Source organism: Citrus clementina, unplaced genomic scaffold (assembly GCF_000493195.1).
Source record: "Citrus clementina cultivar Clemenules unplaced genomic scaffold, Citrus_clementina_v1.0 scaffold_9, whole genome shotgun sequence".
In the NCBI taxonomy this organism is placed as follows: Eukaryota; Viridiplantae; Streptophyta; class Magnoliopsida; order Sapindales; family Rutaceae; genus Citrus; species Citrus x clementina.
The window spans coordinates 4,249,842-4,268,037 of record NW_006261964.1 but is presented as its reverse complement, the minus strand read 5'-3'; the positions used below and the strand labels follow the sequence as shown (position 1 = coordinate 4,268,037).

Sequence of the window (18,196 nt, the reverse complement as noted above, 5' to 3'; positions counted from 1 at the left end):
TTGAGTTTGGGGGTCTCTCATTGATTCTTTTTCTTCTAATAGGGCCAACACTATAACACCCAAACTCTAAGTCATAATAATGAATAATCGACCTTTGATTTGACTCTGATATTATTTATTATATATTATAAACGGAAGAATTTTCTCTACAAATTACTCGCATTGGAATTCTACATAAAGCCCAGCTAAGCTTGAGCAATACTCAACAAACAACAACTAGTGCATACTCCAAAAACATCTCTCTCTCTTTCTTTAATTTTTTTTTTCCCATTTTCTCTCAATATTTTGCGAGCAAGCCATAGCTTTTTGTTTCAAATATCGTCAAATTATCCACCATCATCACCATGTCTGAAGTTCTCACAAATGAGCAAATTGTTGAGTTCAAAGAAGCCTTCTGTCTTTTCGACAAAGACGGCGACGGTGAGTTGCATCAAACCAAATGTTGTACGATCTTTTTGATTAATTAGTTTACATTAATTCGTACAAATATGCAGGTTGCATTACCGTTGAGGAATTGGCTACTGTGATACGATCTTTGGATCAAAATCCCACAGAAGAAGAGTTGCAGGACATGATCAACGAAGTGGATTCTGACAGAAACGGGACCATCGAGTTTGGGGAGTTCTTGAACTTAATGGCCAAGAAAATGAAGGTAACATAAATTACTTTCAAGAATTTCAAATTGTCATTATATAATATCTATGCAGGGCAATAATAGGGATCAAAATATGTCTTTATTTATTTTTTGTTTGTAATGTATCAGGAAACTGACGCTGAGGAAGAGCTTAAAGAAGCTTTCAAAGTGTTTGATAAGGATCAAAATGGATATATCTCAGCTACTGAGGTAATTAAATTTTTCCAAGCATTTTGCATGCATAATTTTTTTTTTCCCTTTTTTCTTTGTTGGGTTAAATTACATTTTTAGAGAACCATGTTACTGAATCTTAGAAATATGTAAGAGAAAAAAAAAATGGTTATAATAATAACGGTGCTCTACAGCACGCAGTTTGATTAAACTAAAGATTAACTCATCGATTTACTCATATGATTCCCAACAAGGGATATATTTTAAATGTTAATAGAATAATTTATTTTAAAGAAAAATATTCACTATAGTCTATAGTTCATGCAGTTTAGGTAAAAAAATATAAATGGGTGTCCGTATATGATGAGTACGCTTGTAGCTGTACCTTAACTCATTATGCATGAACATTAGCCATGTTCACAGCACATTATTTCTATATTATCATAATTTTATTTGATCGATGAGATGAGAATCTATCTTTTTAATTATAATTATTACAAGTTTATTTATTTATTTATTTATTATCTCTGTTTTGTAGTTGAGACACGTGATGATCAATCTTGGTGAAAAATTAACGGATGATGAAGTAGAGCAGATGATCAATGAGGCTGATTTGGACGGTGATGGCCAAGTTAACTATGATGAGTTTGTCAAGATGATGATGACCATCGGATAATTAATTTTACTTTCACGGCCGTATGATTTGATTAATAAGTGTTCTTAATTTAATTATTTGTTGTATTCAATTGATTGTTGTTGTAACCGAAGATCGATGTGTCGAAATGTCAACTGATGACCTAAAATTAGAATAACATGTATGTTGATTAATTATTTTACCATTGTTTAATTTTAAATTGTATTATTTCGTTTCTACTTCAAAATAATCAATTATTATACATGTTGTGTAAGATGAGTGGCTCAAACTGTATGTCAATTTTAAGTAAAAAATTTTTAATTATAAATAGCCCTACCAGAATTTTAATTCCATGCATTTTGTGTAATGTCATAGTTTTCACTTTTCACTTTCCAACAAATGTAATTTTTCAGTCAATTTAAAATTAATATGATTCTCTTAAGGGGGAAAAAAAAGGAGTCAGTACAATGCTATGAATGTTTCATCATATGTATAAAATTCAATTATACATTCTATAAAATGAAAGAAAATAATGTCATCCAATTATTTATACAGGAAAAAAGAGAAAATGTCAGGCTAGTTCTAAACTCAATTTTCTTAGCATACATTGTAAGACAATAATGAGAGGTTATTTATGCATATGAGCAAATTAACATTTTTAATTAAACTTTATTCAAATCTTAATCAACATGGGGTTTGTAGATTTCTTTCTTAACAAGGAGAAAGTTTATAAGAATCCCATTGAATAAGGAATCAAGATTTCCTCTCCAAACAAGGGGAAAAAAGTGTTGAAAGATTATTTCAAATTGAATTATAGATAAGGAGTGATATAATTTGGCATTTGCATTGCATGCATGTGATTTTGATGTATTGACCTGAATAGTATTAATTCTTCCTTCCTTTTTGAAAGGAACATAATCACAGATGTATTAAAATGCTCTTCATCTAAATCCCCCATGTTAAATTTTCATTGAATCACTTCAAAATTTTTCATGCTGGTCTTCCAAATTTTGATCCTAATTTTTGGAGCATTAGCAACAGAAAAACTGAAAATTCTCAATAGAGAGTGGGGGAGTTGATCCAAAATTCAAACCGCGTTGTATGTCTCTCATTTCAATTGGTTAGTAAAAATAAGTTGGTTTGAAAATAATGAATGAATTTCCTATTTATAATTTATTCATTTATTTATTGATTCTTTTTCCCCATAGTCCAACTCAAAGAAGTTGTATTGATGTGAAATTTATCCAGCTTTTGGTTCCAACATATGACTTTGACTGAGAATCAAAATTGGTCGGTATTGAATATATTATTTCCAAGAATTTTTATTCAAGAAATAACTTTGTTGTATGTGACTACTTGATGCATGTCTCCTCTTCTTTTGGTTGGTCCACAAAGAAAATTGCGTCACATTCACATTAGCTTTTTCAGATTTCATTTGCCATGTTAATTCCCGGAAAAGAAACGTTGAAAAAGAGGTATTTTCATTTTTTCCTCACCATTTGTCTTTTCCCTGAATTTCAAAAACACCATCAATTTGTACGCGATCCCGTGTATTTCATTCACTTTTTGAGATTTCTTCTTGTTCGACAAACTCTCTTTTCTGTGTAAATTAAAGACTGTAGCGGATTGAGTTCGATTTACGATTCAAACTGTCTCATTCACATTAGGGTGTGTTAAATTGATGGTGCTCGTCAATGCTTTATATTATGTATTAAAATTGAAGTCCAGTCTAAGATTCAAGAGTCAAAATAACTATACGCATTATTTAAGTGGGAATAACAATTGGGTCTGAGATCGGTGTTATCTTCTTCTTAATGCATTTTTATCTAGCACTGAAAAAGGACTTGTGCATGCCTATGAGTTAATAAGGTTGGTTATATTCCCAATTATAGGCATATAAATGTATTGACTTTGAAGTCTTCAAAGCTCAGTGAATGAATTTGCCTTGTGAATTCTGTTTCGTACTGAATGAAATTCTTTATTAATAGGTTTGACTTTGGAATTTTCATGATGATGCTACTAAATTACAAGGCTGAACACTATTTGGTCCTCGGAGTGAAGTTTGAAGGCATGCATTTGCTATAAAATTTTCTTGTAATGGTGATTGTTTTGTAATAACTCTTGATAGAGCATTCATTTGAAATAAGTTTCTCTCCTGTTCTGAGCACTTCTCATTTTTTATAAATCTTATGTCATCTGTATTTTAGTACTATAGTATGATTAGAATTAAACTACATTTTTTTAATTTTTTAATCAACAAGCACATTAATAAAATTTGCTCAAAAGAAGATTAGATTTAGGATCATAAAGCTCCAAGATTAATTCATTGTATAAAATAATAAATAAAATGAACAGATATTACAATCACAGGCAGCAAACCTGTCACAGTAACAAATTCCTCTGCAATTCCCTTAGAAATTCTTTCAAAAACCAAACAAATAAAAGAACTCGAAATAATAAAATTCATCACAAGGCAATGCAAAGTCCGGAACCAGTGCCCAAAAAAAAAAAGGAAACAATTTGTCAAAGTTACAATATATTTGTTTTGTTGGTATGAATTAGAAAACTCAACAAAAACAAATCGAATAATAAAAAAGAACCTGGTAAAGTTTTTAATGTGCTTAATTGAGCACAGTTGTGCAACACATGCAGGTGGTGAAGAGGGAAGATCTCGGCTTTCGCTTCTCTTTACTAGTTGCTGTAACTTCCTTAGCGTGCAAGTTCGAGGATTCCTTGTCTGCCCTCTTTGCAGCAGCATTGTTACCATGTACCTGTGGTGTGACGATGATAGGGGCCTCTCCCTCTTCTTTCAAGAAGCCTAGGAATGGAGTTTTCAACTTGTCAGAATCGCTTCTTTCCATCCTAACAACTTTTTCTTCCACCGGCATTGCATGACACTGAAGCTTATCTTGAGCGCGTGCAATTGGACTTCCAAGACTAACATCTTGCTCGCCTGAAAAGTCTTCGGTGGCAGTCTTGTCGTGATACAGCAGTGGAGTTCTGTCTGATTCTTCAGTCCTTGCTTCAATTCTGAGATCAAGATCAAAACTTGGAGACTTTTGTATTTGTGCTTGAGTGTTTGAGTTGTTAGAATTCGATTCAGTACTGAGCCTCCCCAGACTTTCTTGTGCATCAGTATTCTGGTCACTGACATTGTTTACCTGAGCGTTAGCTTCTGCCGGCGCCATCATAGTCTCTGCTGTATGTTGTGAAATATCCTGGTCAGGTTTCTCAATTGCTGATTCAGCTACAGGGGTCAATGTTTCTGCCATCGATTTTATAGAATCAAAAGGGGAACCGTCAGTAACAAGGAATTCACCATTGATTTCTGGCTTCAACTCTGGGATGGAGTCATTGCCGTTCTGGATGTTTTCCCACTGCATTTCATTGTTCTGTTGATTATCTTGAGGCTGGAAAAGAGAAAGTGGAGCCTTCGTAAGAGATACTTCTTCTTGTTCCACTGGAGGCGTACATTGTTCTCCATTTTCTCTTGCATCTTTACTATTTTCATTCCCATATGAAGTTTTTGTTTTGTCCTCTGCTTCTTCAAAGACTTGCTCCTCCTCTGATGCCTCTTCTCTTTTGCAGTCTACAAGAGCCGATTCTGTTGAAAGAGTTCCTGAGTCAGGAACCATCTCAACTTCTTTTTGTGAGTCTTCGCTGTGCTCCACGGAAGCCGCATTCTGCTCATTACTATGCTCATCAACCAGGCCACCATTCTTAGCAACCTTCGCCTCCTCAGTACAGTCCTTATTGCCCCCGCAACAAATAAAATCTTCAACTCCCTCTTGGTTGTTCTCTCCTTCAGTCCCAATCATCAACGATTCAGACGGAGACAGTTTTTCACTATCGATCTTCGATTCTTTAACTGACTCATCACAAGAATGAGTTAGGCAATCACTGGGCTTATTCTCAACAGGTTCTGATTCCATTTCTGCCAATGCTGTTTCCGCAGCAAGGACTATGCAGTCATCTGTAGGTTCAGAAACTCCTGTATGGGGATTTTGAGACTCATCCATGCAAGCGACTTCTGATTCTTCTTTTGGGGAAATAGTGCTGATTGGATTTTTCTTGGTTGGTATCTCTCCATTGCATTTGGTTCCCACACCATTGAGCAAGTCTGATTTTGTCACTGATTTTTCGCCTATATCATTTCCAGTCTCATCCCTATCTTCAATTTCCAATCTATCTTCATAGGACACCTCTTCTGCTGTCCTTTCCTTTAAAGTAAAGTCATCCTTTCCAATGTCTACCTCCAGATTGGAACCAGAAACAACAGTTTCATTCATATCTTTCGATATATTAGTACCAATGGCATCACCATTCTTTTCACTAGTGCAATTCAAATTTGATCCTAGGAAATCCTCATGAATATGCAGTGAATTGTTGCTATCTTGCGTAGGCGGATCAACATGAATACTTGCCAATTCAGGTTGATCAAACTTTGAATCTCCGAATTCTTGAAGATCTGGATCATGTGACAATTGTACTGTTTCAGAAGTTGAAGTTTCTGTTCCCTCTTCCTCTGTTATCCACATGAAGGTATTAAATTAAGGTGGACTGGTTGTATTCATACGCGATTATATTTAGAAAAGAAATGATATTTCTACTAGTGGAAATAGAACAAGAAAAGAGACATTTTAGAACTTTTAAGAAAAATCAAAAGAACATGCTAACCTTTCTTGATGGAAGTTTGCTTCTCAAGATGATGATCACTAATTTGCAGCAGATTCTCTTTTAGATTTGACTCTTGTTGTATCTCCTGATGTTCTGAATGTTTGGAGGGAGAAGTTGGCTGCGTGTCACGTACTTCACTTCCAGCTTCATTATTTGTTTTAACTTCAAATTTTGGAGATTCAGCAGGAGGAACAACTTCAGTTTCTTGTTCTACAAGAAACAAAAGGCTCATGTTCAGTGAAAAAACACCAGCCAACAGTTAAACTTATACCTATGCTACGTTAAAAATCCACTAACCTCATTCACCAAATGCAGATAAACGAAAAAGAATCCACTAACCTCTTTCATCTGATATCTGATTTACAATATGAGGATCCTCTGCTTCCTTGGGAACACCAGAAGGGAAACTATCTATCTCTTTTTCTTGGTAGTCTTTATCTTCAGATACAGGAACAATATTATTCCCTCCTTCGCCATCTGTATTACCAAGTAGTTTCTCATGCTCTTTTGAATCATTGGATACAGAATTTGGTTGCATTTCACTGCTTTCATGACTTTCTTCAGTAGCATTTGATTTCACTTCAACTTTTGGAGATTCGGCAGGAGGTTGATCTTCAATCTCTTTTTCCTCTACAAAGTCTCAAGTTGAGTTAAATATAATTACACACAGATATATAATCCATTTGTAAGCAACGTTCTGAATTTAATAAATTCACTAACTGACCTCTTTCATGTGATGTCTGGTTTGCGACATGAGGATCTGCTTCTCCATTTGGAACATTTGTAGCCGCTCCGTTCTCTTTTTCACTATGGTTTTTAACTTCAGCGAGAGAAGCATTATGATTTTCTACTTCTTTGCCATCTGCTTGACCAGCTTCTTTCACCGAGCTTTCCTGTACTTGAGTGGCACTAATCTCTTCTTCTGCGTTAGAATGCTAACTTTGTAATCATAAACATTCATCACATTAAGCAAGTACAAAGCTCATCAAAATATTAACAAGCATATTATTTTGATACCTTGTAGCCCCGATGTGTTACTGTTTCCCATCTCATTTCCCATGTTCAATCAACAAAATCCTGAAATATAAATGATTTGTAAAGATCAAAACACGCAGCAGTTTACTTTAGTTGGCTGGGGTCTTCCCAATAGCAAAATATGAATCAAAAGTTAAGTTCGCATTCGAAACTTATGCAAAAAATCTAGGCACATACCATGATCATGATGATGATATTTTCACATGAAAATAGCTGTAAACATCTGATGACAGCTTGTTATCTGCAACCGATCACTTCACTGCTGTCGCTTAAAGCAGAAGCCTTACTGGGGTTCATCTGTCAGCCAAACTGATTTATAGTGGAATTCCACATTTTTCCCTTCTCATTCTTTTCTCCTTTTCGTGAGACATCGACATTCTATGATGATCATAGTTTTTATAAAAATTCCATAGCACATTGTTAACTAATTAAAGCTCAGTGTCGGCTATTCAAATGTCACAATTGCATAGCCTATCAGTGGCCTGGCTATATGATTATGTTCAGCTGAAATTTTGGGTACTATTATTATTCCAATCTCTAGCCAGTCATTTCAGTATGTGCTGCAGATATATATTTGTGACAACCGTTACTAAGTTATTTGATTAATACAACATGACATCCAATGGTTCAGTACATGACACGTACAAGTCTACAGATGCTTTCTTCTCTAATGGGCATGGAATAATGGTTGTGATAAGAACTTCTTTAGCAGGTGGGTCTGTACTTCTACATTTCTTGGACTTAAAGCTTGCGCTGAATGTGGGGGCAGCTAAGGGCAGCAAAATTTTTTAAGGGCTAAGATCATGATAACTGTGCATTTCCTCGAAACTCTGTAGCTCTGGCCGTGCTCAAAAGTGATATGTTTGGACCCCTACACTCACACTTGTTTTTTCTAATAAAAAGTTGATAGATTAGAGAGAAGAGAGTTGGTGGAAATCCACATTAATCACTTTATTTAAACGAGAGAATTAGTTGATGAAATGATTAGAGCATACTGCAGCCATATGGGAGAAGTGTCTTTGCTGTTCTTCTAATCAATCTAATTAGTAGTTAATAAAGTTTGTGAACTGAAATTAAGGGTGTTTTGTCAAGCATTGGATCTGGCAAAGATTCCATTTCCATCCCTTCTACAAGGCTTTTTTGTTTGCGTCAACAAATACGGTGGCACTACTCAGACACTGATCTTCCAGGTCACTTGAGCTTATCTTTACAATGGGGGACCAAAGTTTACTAATTGGGCTTGAGTTTCAATTCCTAATCCTCGGCCCTTTCACTTTTTTTTTTAATGAGTTAGACTATTAGCACCCCTTTGATCTCCTAATAAAATCTGCTTTTTAGTTATATTCATTTTATTTTTGAAAATATTTATTTTTTAGATACACTTTTCTTAGTTCTCAGTTTTCATTTGATTTGTTTTATTGTTAAAACTTAAAGTATTATTGTGCTATTTTTATAATTATTTTCAATTTTATTATTACCCTGCACACAAATTAAAAAGTTATATGGGTGATAAATTTTTTAGTGTTAATCATTAGTTGAAATAACATATATTTCAAATTATAATTTCAAAGTAATTTTAAATATTTTTATATTTAAAATTACTTTGAAATTATATTTAATCAATAAGAAATCAAAAAAGAACAATAGATTATTCTAAATTTATACAATTTATTTTAATTAGATAGTAAGTAACATATAAATTTTTTTTTAAAAGAATTGATTATGAATTTAGTAATTTACTGGAAAAAAATTTATATATGTTTAATTTTTAATTATAATTTTATTTAAAGTGAGGTTTTAAAAGAATAATGTAAGGGTGGTAATAGCTCCGCTCTTTTTTATTTGTTGTGAAATAACCCGCCTGACTCAAATAACTAGGCCTCAACCAAGGAATTGTAATCATTGGGCCGACATTTTAAATACTACTTTTTCATGAAAACACTCAATGGACGCGTGGTTAATAATGGAGCTGGCTAAGTTAACGGATTCTGTAACTCACAGATCCAGCTTTAGCCAACTCCCATACGCACACACGCCCATTTGGCAGCTTTTCTCTCTCCTCAGGAAATGTGTGCTCTTCTCATTGCGTGTGTGTATATAATTTAAACGTCGACAACTTTCAAGACAGATAAGATCATCTAATAAAATAATAAATGTCTGTTAAAGCATTTTTATTATTAAATAGTCGTAAAAATGACGTGGCAGACTCATACCTCAGTAGTCCAAACAATTAGCCGACTATTTTTTAACTAACGCACACGTGGTTTTCAAAAAAGAAAGAAAAGGTGTACGTGACCACCTTGCATATCGTTTGAGTGACAGAAAAATTATATGGTAAACATATATCACATCAGTTAGATTATGAATATAAATTTGATATCACAACCCTCTATATGGATAATAATACATATTACTGTTAAATGAAACTTCCCATAAATTAGGACGTTTACAAGCGTGAGGTCTTCATAGTGGATAGAGATGATGAATTGGACATGAAATTGTCACAAGATGGGGTAAAAAAAAAAAAATATTCCTGCAGACCGTGTCAAAGATGATTTAGAATCTGGAGTCAAAAGTCATTTGCCCCTTGCCCTGAGTAACCTCATTCCATATCAGTTAAGGCAACGCAAGTCAAGGAATTTTTATTATCATAAGCTAAAATATTCCCAAAGTTTCTTTCTCAGAAACATGCATTCTTAAGTAAATTTCTCATCGTAGCAAAGAATCTATAGGATTTTGCTTATGCATTTCCGGATTATTTTACATTTTATTTTTTTGCCCCCTAACTAAAAATCTTTGAGCGCTTTATTCTTCAGAATTAAAAAGCACAGAATCTGATTCAAATGCTTTTCAAAAAGTATATGTGTGTGTGGACATATTAATCCAGGATCCGATGCCAAAACCATTTTCCCCGAACTGCATGAAAAAGTCGATTAACAACCGCTCACCATAACGCAATAAATAAATGTATTGCAAGTAATTACGTCCAAAAGAGATATTTGGTTAATTGTATTTGGCAACATTTTCTTAATCTTACATTCCATCTATGAACTTGGAGAATGAAATTAAGTTTTGTTTATTCAATATAACAACTCCAAACGGCTCACTGACTTTGACTTTGCTGGGGAAATTCACATTCCACTTCGTGAAACTACGTTGCAAAAATAACAGCATGAAGATGGAAGTTTTTCGGCGAATTAGATGATGCACGTTCAACGAAAATGATAAGGATTAAGGACAGTATGGGCCGAGTAAACCTGTCGAGAAATGGCAAATTTTTTAAAGTTTTTAATGCGTGCAATTACAATTGGTTGTTCAACTAATCACCCTTTATTCCATCCACTTTGTCAGTGGATTCGGAATGTAAGTTCGCTTGGCATTTTCTTTGTACCAAATGTGACGTTAGTTTGGTCATTTATTTGGAAATCCACCATCGATACGTTTCCTTTTTCATTCAATGGATGAATAAATACTGCATTAATTTTTCTACTGGTATGTCAACTTTCCCGATACCAAATTAAAGTACCGTTCATCTCCATGATAAGTTTTTATAAATTATAAAATTACTAATTATTATGTTTCATCATTCAATCAATGCATGTTATGTCACTTAAAATAAAAGTAAGTTTAAATATAAATTAAATCAAATCAACAAGAGTAATACTATAGCACCCAACTACTATAAATGTTCCAAGCAAAGGTTTCATTTCATCCAACAAAGAAAATAGAACTAGTACGTACACACAAACACAAATCGGATATTATGTTGTCTTACAGACACTGAAATTGAGATCGAGTGTATAATTATTAATTATTAAGTCATATAGAACTGCTTTCACTTTTTATACATTGCCAGGATTAAGATCGAATACTGATATTATTTTCGGTTATTATCATTTAATATTTCTTCAGATAAAGTATATTGAATCTGAAAAACTATTAGAACTTACGTTAAGTTGCAGGAATATCATCATAATTCTCGATCTAAATCTACCAAATAAGTTTTAAAGGGATCTCAATTTTTTTTTTGTGGTTATAACAGAATAAGGAAAAAATATATAAATAAATATATATATAGTAGTTTTCTGATCCGAAATTTTAAAATCTGAGAAAGTCTGAGAAAACATTAAAACCGCATGGTTTTAAAGTATTATGAAATTAACACTTTAAAACCACATGATTTTAAATTTTTCCCGAACTTTTCCACACTTTAAAATCTTAGATTTAAAATATATATATAAGAAAGTTCAAGTATCAATAGTAAAATTTTATTTCTTTTAAATTTGCTCTTATAGAAAATTATATAAATTAAAAAATTTCATTAGATGAACATATAATTAAGGCCCTATTTAATATTGAGTTTGGCTATTTTGTAATTTAAAATGTATTACATTAAATTATTTGGTAAACACTAACTAGTATTGTTTAAAAACTAAGTTAATTTAATCATACTTATAAGATGAATAACTTATAGTATATTTAGTATTTTTATCAAAATTATTATTTAAAAATCATATTTAATAGATACTATTAATTTATATTCTACAGTTATAATTTCTTTTCATAACAACTGTCACTCGAAAATTATGACAACTTGGTCTGTAAAAAAATTAAAAAAATAATTAAAAATTAAAAAACTGTTGTCCAGCTTTGGCGATTGCATCTCAGAGACTCAGACTATCAACATCACATGACATGACATGTGTGACTTGAGCGGAAAGAAATGCGGGACCCACAGCGCCTCATAAATCCTTCACAACAAGGGACTTCAAATACGCGGCAAAAATAATTTAGTCAATAAACAGGTATGAACGCGGCGGATGTACTGATTAAATTGAGCAAATTATGCATATAAATGCGTGTATTTCCACCCCATGAACCAACTTGCACACTCGTACCCATCTATAATAAGTAGGGATCAATTGAAGCTTTTCACATCCCAGCTAGCATTTTGTAATTTGTTTGTCTATTGGTAAGTATTCTAAAATTCCTAGTTTCGTCCAAAGCACAGATTAAATCTATTTCGAGTCATCTTTGTTTCTTCCCTTTTATATTTTCATTTTGGCTCCTATCAATCACACTAATATGTCCTCGTCTACCATTTTCCATGCAAACAATTTGTCTACCATTTTCCATGCAAAAGTTGTTTGTATGGAGTCTTTGCTTAATTTTCCTGCCACCCTTAACGTGCCCACCAAAAAATGGCATTCCGCTTTTGCTAAAATCTATTGCTCCAGAACACTATTCTCGCTGGCCAAAATTGCTAAAGCCAAGAAGGGTATTAACAAGGTTTCCCGCTCTCCATCTTACACCGTTGTAAATCTACAACAAGATGACGATTCGTTCAAGATTGATCAAACGAGTCTTGCCGAGCTTGTGAAGATGAAAGATCCAGACCAACTTAATAAGTTTGCCGGGATTCGCGGCGTAGCCTCTGCTCTCGAAACAGACTTCGATGGCGGAATCTCTGGCAATGATCAAGATATAGCTAGGAGACACGAAGCATTTGGTTCGAACACGTACAAGAAACCTCCATCTAAGAGCTTGTTCTACTTTGTTGTGGACGCTTTTAAGGATCTTACCATTTTGATTCTTTTAGGCTGTGCTGTGCTTTCTCTTGCTTTCGGCATTAAAGAGGATGGCTTGAAAGAGGGATGGTATGACGGTGGAAGCATATTTGTTGCTGTCTTTTTGGTCATTGCCGTTTCAGCTGGAAGCAACTTCAGACAGAGTAGACAGTTTGACAAGTTATCGAAAGTCAGCAACAATATACAAATTGATGTCATTAGAAATGGTCGGCGCCAACAGATATCTATCTTTGAAATTGTTGTTGGAGATGTCATATGTTTAAAGATTGGAGATCAAGTACCTGCTGATGGATTGTTTTTAGATGGCCATTCGTTACAAGTAGACGAATCAAGCATGACAGGAGAGAGTGATCATCTGGAGGTTAACAGCAGCCAGAATCCGTTCTTGTTCTCTGGCACAAAGGTGGCTGATGGTTATGCTCTTATGCTTGCCACGTCTGTTGGCATGAACACGACCTGGGGCCAAATGATGAGCCAAATAAGCCGCGACAACAGTGAGCAGACGCCTTTACAAACCCGGCTCAACAAGCTAACTTCATCAATAGGTAAGGTTGGATTGGCAGTTGCTTTCTTGGTTCTTGTCGTCTTGCTGGTTCGCTACTTCACAGGGAATACAACAGACGAGAATGGAAACCAGGAGTATAATGGAAGCAAGACAAAGGTTGATGATATAGTGAACGCTGTTGTGGGAATTGTAGCTGATGCAGTTACTATTATCGTGGTTGCGATACCAGAAGGTCTCCCTTTGGCTGTTACGCTTACTCTTGCTTATTCCATGAAGAGAATGATGGCTGATCAAGCTATGGTGAGGAAGCTCTCTGCCTGTGAAACAATGGGTTCTGCGACCACCATTTGTACTGATAAAACAGGCACACTCACTGAAAATCGGATGAAGGTGACAAAGTTTTGGCTCGGCAAAGAACCTGTAAACGAAGGTGATGCGTCATCAGTTTCTCCAAATGTTATTAAATTGATCCAAGAAGGAGTTGCTCTGAATACGACCGGCAGCGTATACAGGGAAACTTCAGTGTCTGGTGTTGAGTTTTCAGGCAGTCCCACTGAAAAAGCAATTCTTGCTTGGGCTGTCCTGGAAATGAACATGGATATGGAGGAAGTAAAGCGGAGTTGTATCATCCTCCACGTGGAAGCCTTCAATTCGAAAAAGAAAAGTAGTGGGGTCATGATGAAGAAGAAGACGGACAACACAAGCCACGTGCACTGGAAAGGAGGAGCAGAGATGATTCTAGCAATGTGTTCAAGTTTCTATGATGCTTCTGGAAACATCAAGCATCTGGATGATGGTGAAAAGGAAAGATTTCGGCAAATTATTCAAGGTATGGCAGCTAGCAGCCTCCGATGCATAGCTTTTGCATACAAACAAGTTCCAGAAGAAGAGCATCAAAATGAAAAAGATCAGAAGAAGCTAATCGAAGACGACCTGACCCTATTAGGATTGGTGGGTATTAAGGACCCATGTCGTCCGGGGGTAAAGAAAGCTGTGGAAGATTGCCAATATGCTGGAGTGAACATCAAGATGATCACCGGAGACAACGTGTTCACTGCAAAAGCCATAGGTACCGAGCTCGAATTCTCGAGCCAGGTCAGGACACGTCCACTGGTGCGGTGGTAGAAGGAGAGGAATTCAGAAACTACACACATGAGGAGAGAATGGAGAAAGTTGACAAAATCTGCGTGATGGCGAGATCCTCTCCTTTCGATAAGCTTCTCATGGTACAGTGCTTGAAACAGAAAGGTCATGTGGTTGCCGTTACCGGGGATGGCACAAACGATGCACCAGCACTGAAGGAAGCAGATATTGGACTGTCCATGGGAATCCAAGGAACCGAAGTGGCAAAGGAGAGCTCGGATATTGTCATCTTGGATGATAACTTTGCTTCTGTAGCCACAGTATTGAGATGGGGAAGATGTGTCTACACCAACATTCAAAAATTCATTCAATTCCAGCTTACGGTAAACGTTGCTGCTCTTGTAATCAACTTTGTCGCAGCAGTTTCCGCAGGGGAACTCCCTCTAACAGCAGTCCAACTACTTTGGGTGAATCTGATCATGGACACGCTAGGCGCCCTCGCTCTGGCAACAGAGAAGCCTACCAAGGAGCTTATGGACAAACCACCCGTTGGTCGAACTGAGCCACTTATCACCAACATCATGTGGAGGAACCTTCTGGCCCAAGCTTTCTATCAGATAGCAGTCCTCTTGACATTACAGTTTAGAGGTGAATCCATCTTTGGTGTAAATGAGAAGGTAAAGGACACCTTGATCTTCAACACATTCGTCCTTTGCCAAGTGTTCAACGAATTCAACGCGAGGAAGCTTGAAAAGAAGAATGTCTTTGAGGGAATACATAAGAACAGGCTGTTTCTAGGGATTATCGGAACAACCATTGTCCTTCAAGTGGTGATGGTGGAATTTCTGAAGAAGTTTGCAGATACGGAGAGACTGAACTGGGGCCAATGGAGCGCATGTTTTGGTTTCGCAGCTGCTTCTTGGCCAATTGGTTGGCTGGTCAAGTACATACCTGTTCCAGAGAAACCGTTTTTCAGCTATCTAAAGTGGAAGAAGTAGGCTTCTAGTTATAGATTGTTCTTTAAATTCTTTTATCAGCAATTCTTACAATTTTTTCCGTACATATACACAGAACTCTGTATCCGTCGTATTGAGAATTTGCAGCTGATTAGTTTTTTATTTATAGCACATGTATTCTAAAAATAAAAAGTAGTATAATTTATTAAACATCCCCATTTTTCTACTGAGAATGGAAGAGCGGACTTCTGTCTCTTTTTAATTTCTAGTTCTTGGGTACAAGACATTTGACCCTTGCAAACGAATTGAAAGCTCATCAAATAGTCATCAAGGAAGTAAACCAAAGAATCAACATCATTGCATATTTGTGTCCACCCACCGGAGATACTTAGAGCATTAAACGTGTAATTTTATCGAACACGTAACATACATTTATGTACACTTTTATCTTGTATGTCAGAAGAAAGAAAGAAAGAAACACAGCCGCATATATAACTTGGCAATTACAAAACAGAACATAAAATTAAAAAGAAAAAAGAAGTTCAACTTTTTGTTAGCAATGAACTTGATAAATTGAGAACCCACCACCCCATCTGTTTTCGCTGTAGTACAGTGCCATTAGTTTGGCATTTTTTTGTTATTTCCTTTATGCGAAAACAGATGGTCAAGAGCACTTACAATGAAGACGTAATAATAATTGTCAACCGATGATGCCCATGTACTTTAAGAATTGAAAGCCCACATGACGTTTTTAAGAAAATGAAATTCCACAAATATCAAATGGAACATATTCTAAAACTAAAACATCAAATGACGTTTTTAAGACAACCCAGGACCTCAGTTTTCCCTTGGAACACAAAACACAAATATGGTACAACGCAATCTTATGGAGGACATGAGAATGCCAGTGTAATGTAAGATGCCACAAGAGTGGCACTTCAATTACAGAAAGAGGCAAATCTTGTGTCTCTGTACCAGTCCCTCACCTTGGTTTTATTAAGAAATCTGGACAGACAATTTTTTTCACAATCTGGATGTGACAGCTGACAGTGGAGATAAATCGGCTGTAAAGTTTCTCCCAATCAAATGACAAATACATTATCATACAGCAATTCATCTAAGTTGGAATGGGGACTTTGCCATTGTCGGCTGGAGCCAGACTGTCGTAGTATTCAACCAGCACTTTCCAGCCACCAGGGCACATAAATCCATCCGGAGGATTCTCTTTGTTCCTTGCGAGCGTTCGCATCTTGGTGCCTGATATGAAGAGGAATTCCTGAGCCCTTGAAGGATCAAAGAATGCCATTTTGCCTTGAGTCTTGTCATACGCTGCAACCTGCAAGCAAAACCAATTTAATTATAACACCATTAATTTCATTACTAAAGAAATTCAGCATAAAATCCACGTGTGTACTATTAGTGATGATCCGATGCTTTACATACCTTGAATGGAAGGATGTTTAGCCGCTCTAGGCCAGCAGCCATGCTCTGTACCTTTACATACTCTGACTCAAGGCCCATGCCAGCTGGGTCCCTACCAACAATATAAAAGTTGGCCCCAGCATTAATCCTAGCTTTTGCATGCCATTGCACCTCAGTTGGGCCTGCATAGTGCATTGGCGAGGGAAATATAGAAACCACAGTGGTCTCTGGATGAAGAACACCATCCTCAAGCACCTACACATTTATAATATGACAGAAAATTAATATTCATTTCAATTTTTTTAAAGTTCGCATTATTACAATATTTTCAGCAGATCCCCTGAGTCAGAGTCAGGTATTCAATCAGTATCAAGAACTGAAGCTACCATATGATTTTAGTTTTACAAAGACAGAAAAAGATGCTAACCTCTACGCTCTAGAGTATATACCATGTACGGATGTACAGCATAAAAATTCAATACAGATGTTTATGCTAATCAAAACAGATCCATGTACGGAGAAGGGTTAACATGCTAATCTACCTTTTCATGTTGCTTCATTCGCCAACTAAGGGGAACATCATGTTTGGAAAAAAATTTCAAAATAAATGGTGTCTTATTGTAAAGACGTGTCTAAATAAATAGTATTTTATTGTAAAGATATATCTAATTAATTGTGTCTTATAGAAAAAATATTTTTCCACTTAAGGATATAATTTTTCATGGTGACATTTCATTTGAAATTGTGATGGCTCAATTTTGGACTATTGATTAAAATTAAATCTTAATCCAATAACCATGAATGAAAGGGTATCATAAAAGATGACAACCCAAATGAAGGGGCACAAGTATGTCTATAAATAGAGGTCATGTTTAAGTCATTTAGAGATGAAAAATAATGATCTCACACCACTCTTTTCTTAGCCCTCTTTTCTAGAACGAATTTCAACATAAACTCTTATTTTTCTGCATTAAAAAATCCAATATATTGTTTTCTGCAGGAACAATATATTGTTTCTTAGCAGATTTACAACATTCAAGAGTATTCTTGTTTGCTTGCTCGTCGATGCACAATGCAAGCAAACAAATAAGTGCTTTGATTGTATCCTATAAGCATATTTGCTTAATCCATATGCATCACTCAATTGGTGGGGCCAGATAATGTCTTAAGGAAAGCGATATTTGTAACGTGTCTTGAAGTACACATTATTTTCTACAGTTTACCTATTACTATTATTTTTTTTCCTACATACAGAGTTGTGAACATATTACTTTACACAATAAAGTTCCACAATTATTATTGTAATTCTCTGCATTTGCCATTCCCCACAAGCATATTCCACCAACACATCGTCTGCTTTTGTATGGCAGACGATGAGGGAAATGGTTCGAGTTCCCATGGACTCAACTTCTCTCAATTAAATATAATTGTGTGGAGATTATTTGTAAAGTTTTTCTCCCTTGTGAAATGTGAATGGAGTAGAGACACCCC

The 18,196-nt window shown here is 35.5% G+C and overlaps 4 protein-coding genes across 4 annotated transcripts; 2 read left to right on the top strand and 2 right to left on the bottom strand.

Annotated features, from left to right (window-relative positions):
• Positions 1–120: 120 nt before the first annotated feature.
• On the top strand, positions 121–1,637 carry LOC18032103 (calmodulin-like protein 8). The gene is made up of 4 exons (XM_006419994.2): positions 121–420; positions 495–652; positions 764–844; positions 1,344–1,637. Exons 1-4 carry the CDS (start codon positions 345–347, stop codon positions 1,479–1,481), a joined length of 453 nt encoding a protein of 150 aa, XP_006420057.1. The 5' UTR covers positions 121–344; the 3' UTR covers positions 1,482–1,637.
• A 2,405-nt stretch (positions 1,638–4,042) lies between these two features.
• On the bottom strand, positions 4,043–7,188 carry LOC18032257. The gene is made up of 5 exons (XM_006419993.2): positions 7,134–7,188; positions 6,841–7,038; positions 6,456–6,746; positions 6,117–6,326; positions 4,043–5,964 (listed from the first exon to the last, which is right to left on the bottom strand). The coding sequence occupies exons 1-5, from the start codon at positions 7,174–7,176 to the stop codon at positions 4,061–4,063; spliced, it is 2,646 nt and encodes an 881-aa protein (XP_006420056.2). The 5' UTR covers positions 7,177–7,188; the 3' UTR covers positions 4,043–4,060.
• A 4,837-nt stretch (positions 7,189–12,025) lies between these two features.
• LOC18031971 (putative calcium-transporting ATPase 13, plasma membrane-type) lies at positions 12,026–15,447 on the top strand. The gene is given in 2 exon segments (XM_006419992.2): positions 12,026–14,322; positions 14,325–15,447. Coding segments are annotated over 2 exon segments (3,087 nt in total). The 5' UTR covers positions 12,026–12,236; the 3' UTR covers positions 15,326–15,447.
• Positions 15,448–16,083: 636 nt separating this feature from the next.
• Positions 16,084–18,104, bottom strand: LOC18032697 (ATP sulfurylase 1, chloroplastic). Its single transcript, XM_024180370.1, has 4 exons — positions 17,982–18,104; positions 17,248–17,337; positions 16,727–16,960; positions 16,084–16,619 (listed from the first exon to the last, which is right to left on the bottom strand). The coding sequence occupies exons 1-4, from the start codon at positions 18,102–18,104 to the stop codon at positions 16,401–16,403; spliced, it is 666 nt and encodes a 221-aa protein (XP_024036138.1). The 3' UTR covers positions 16,084–16,400.
• Between the last annotated feature and the right edge of the window lie 92 nt (positions 18,105–18,196).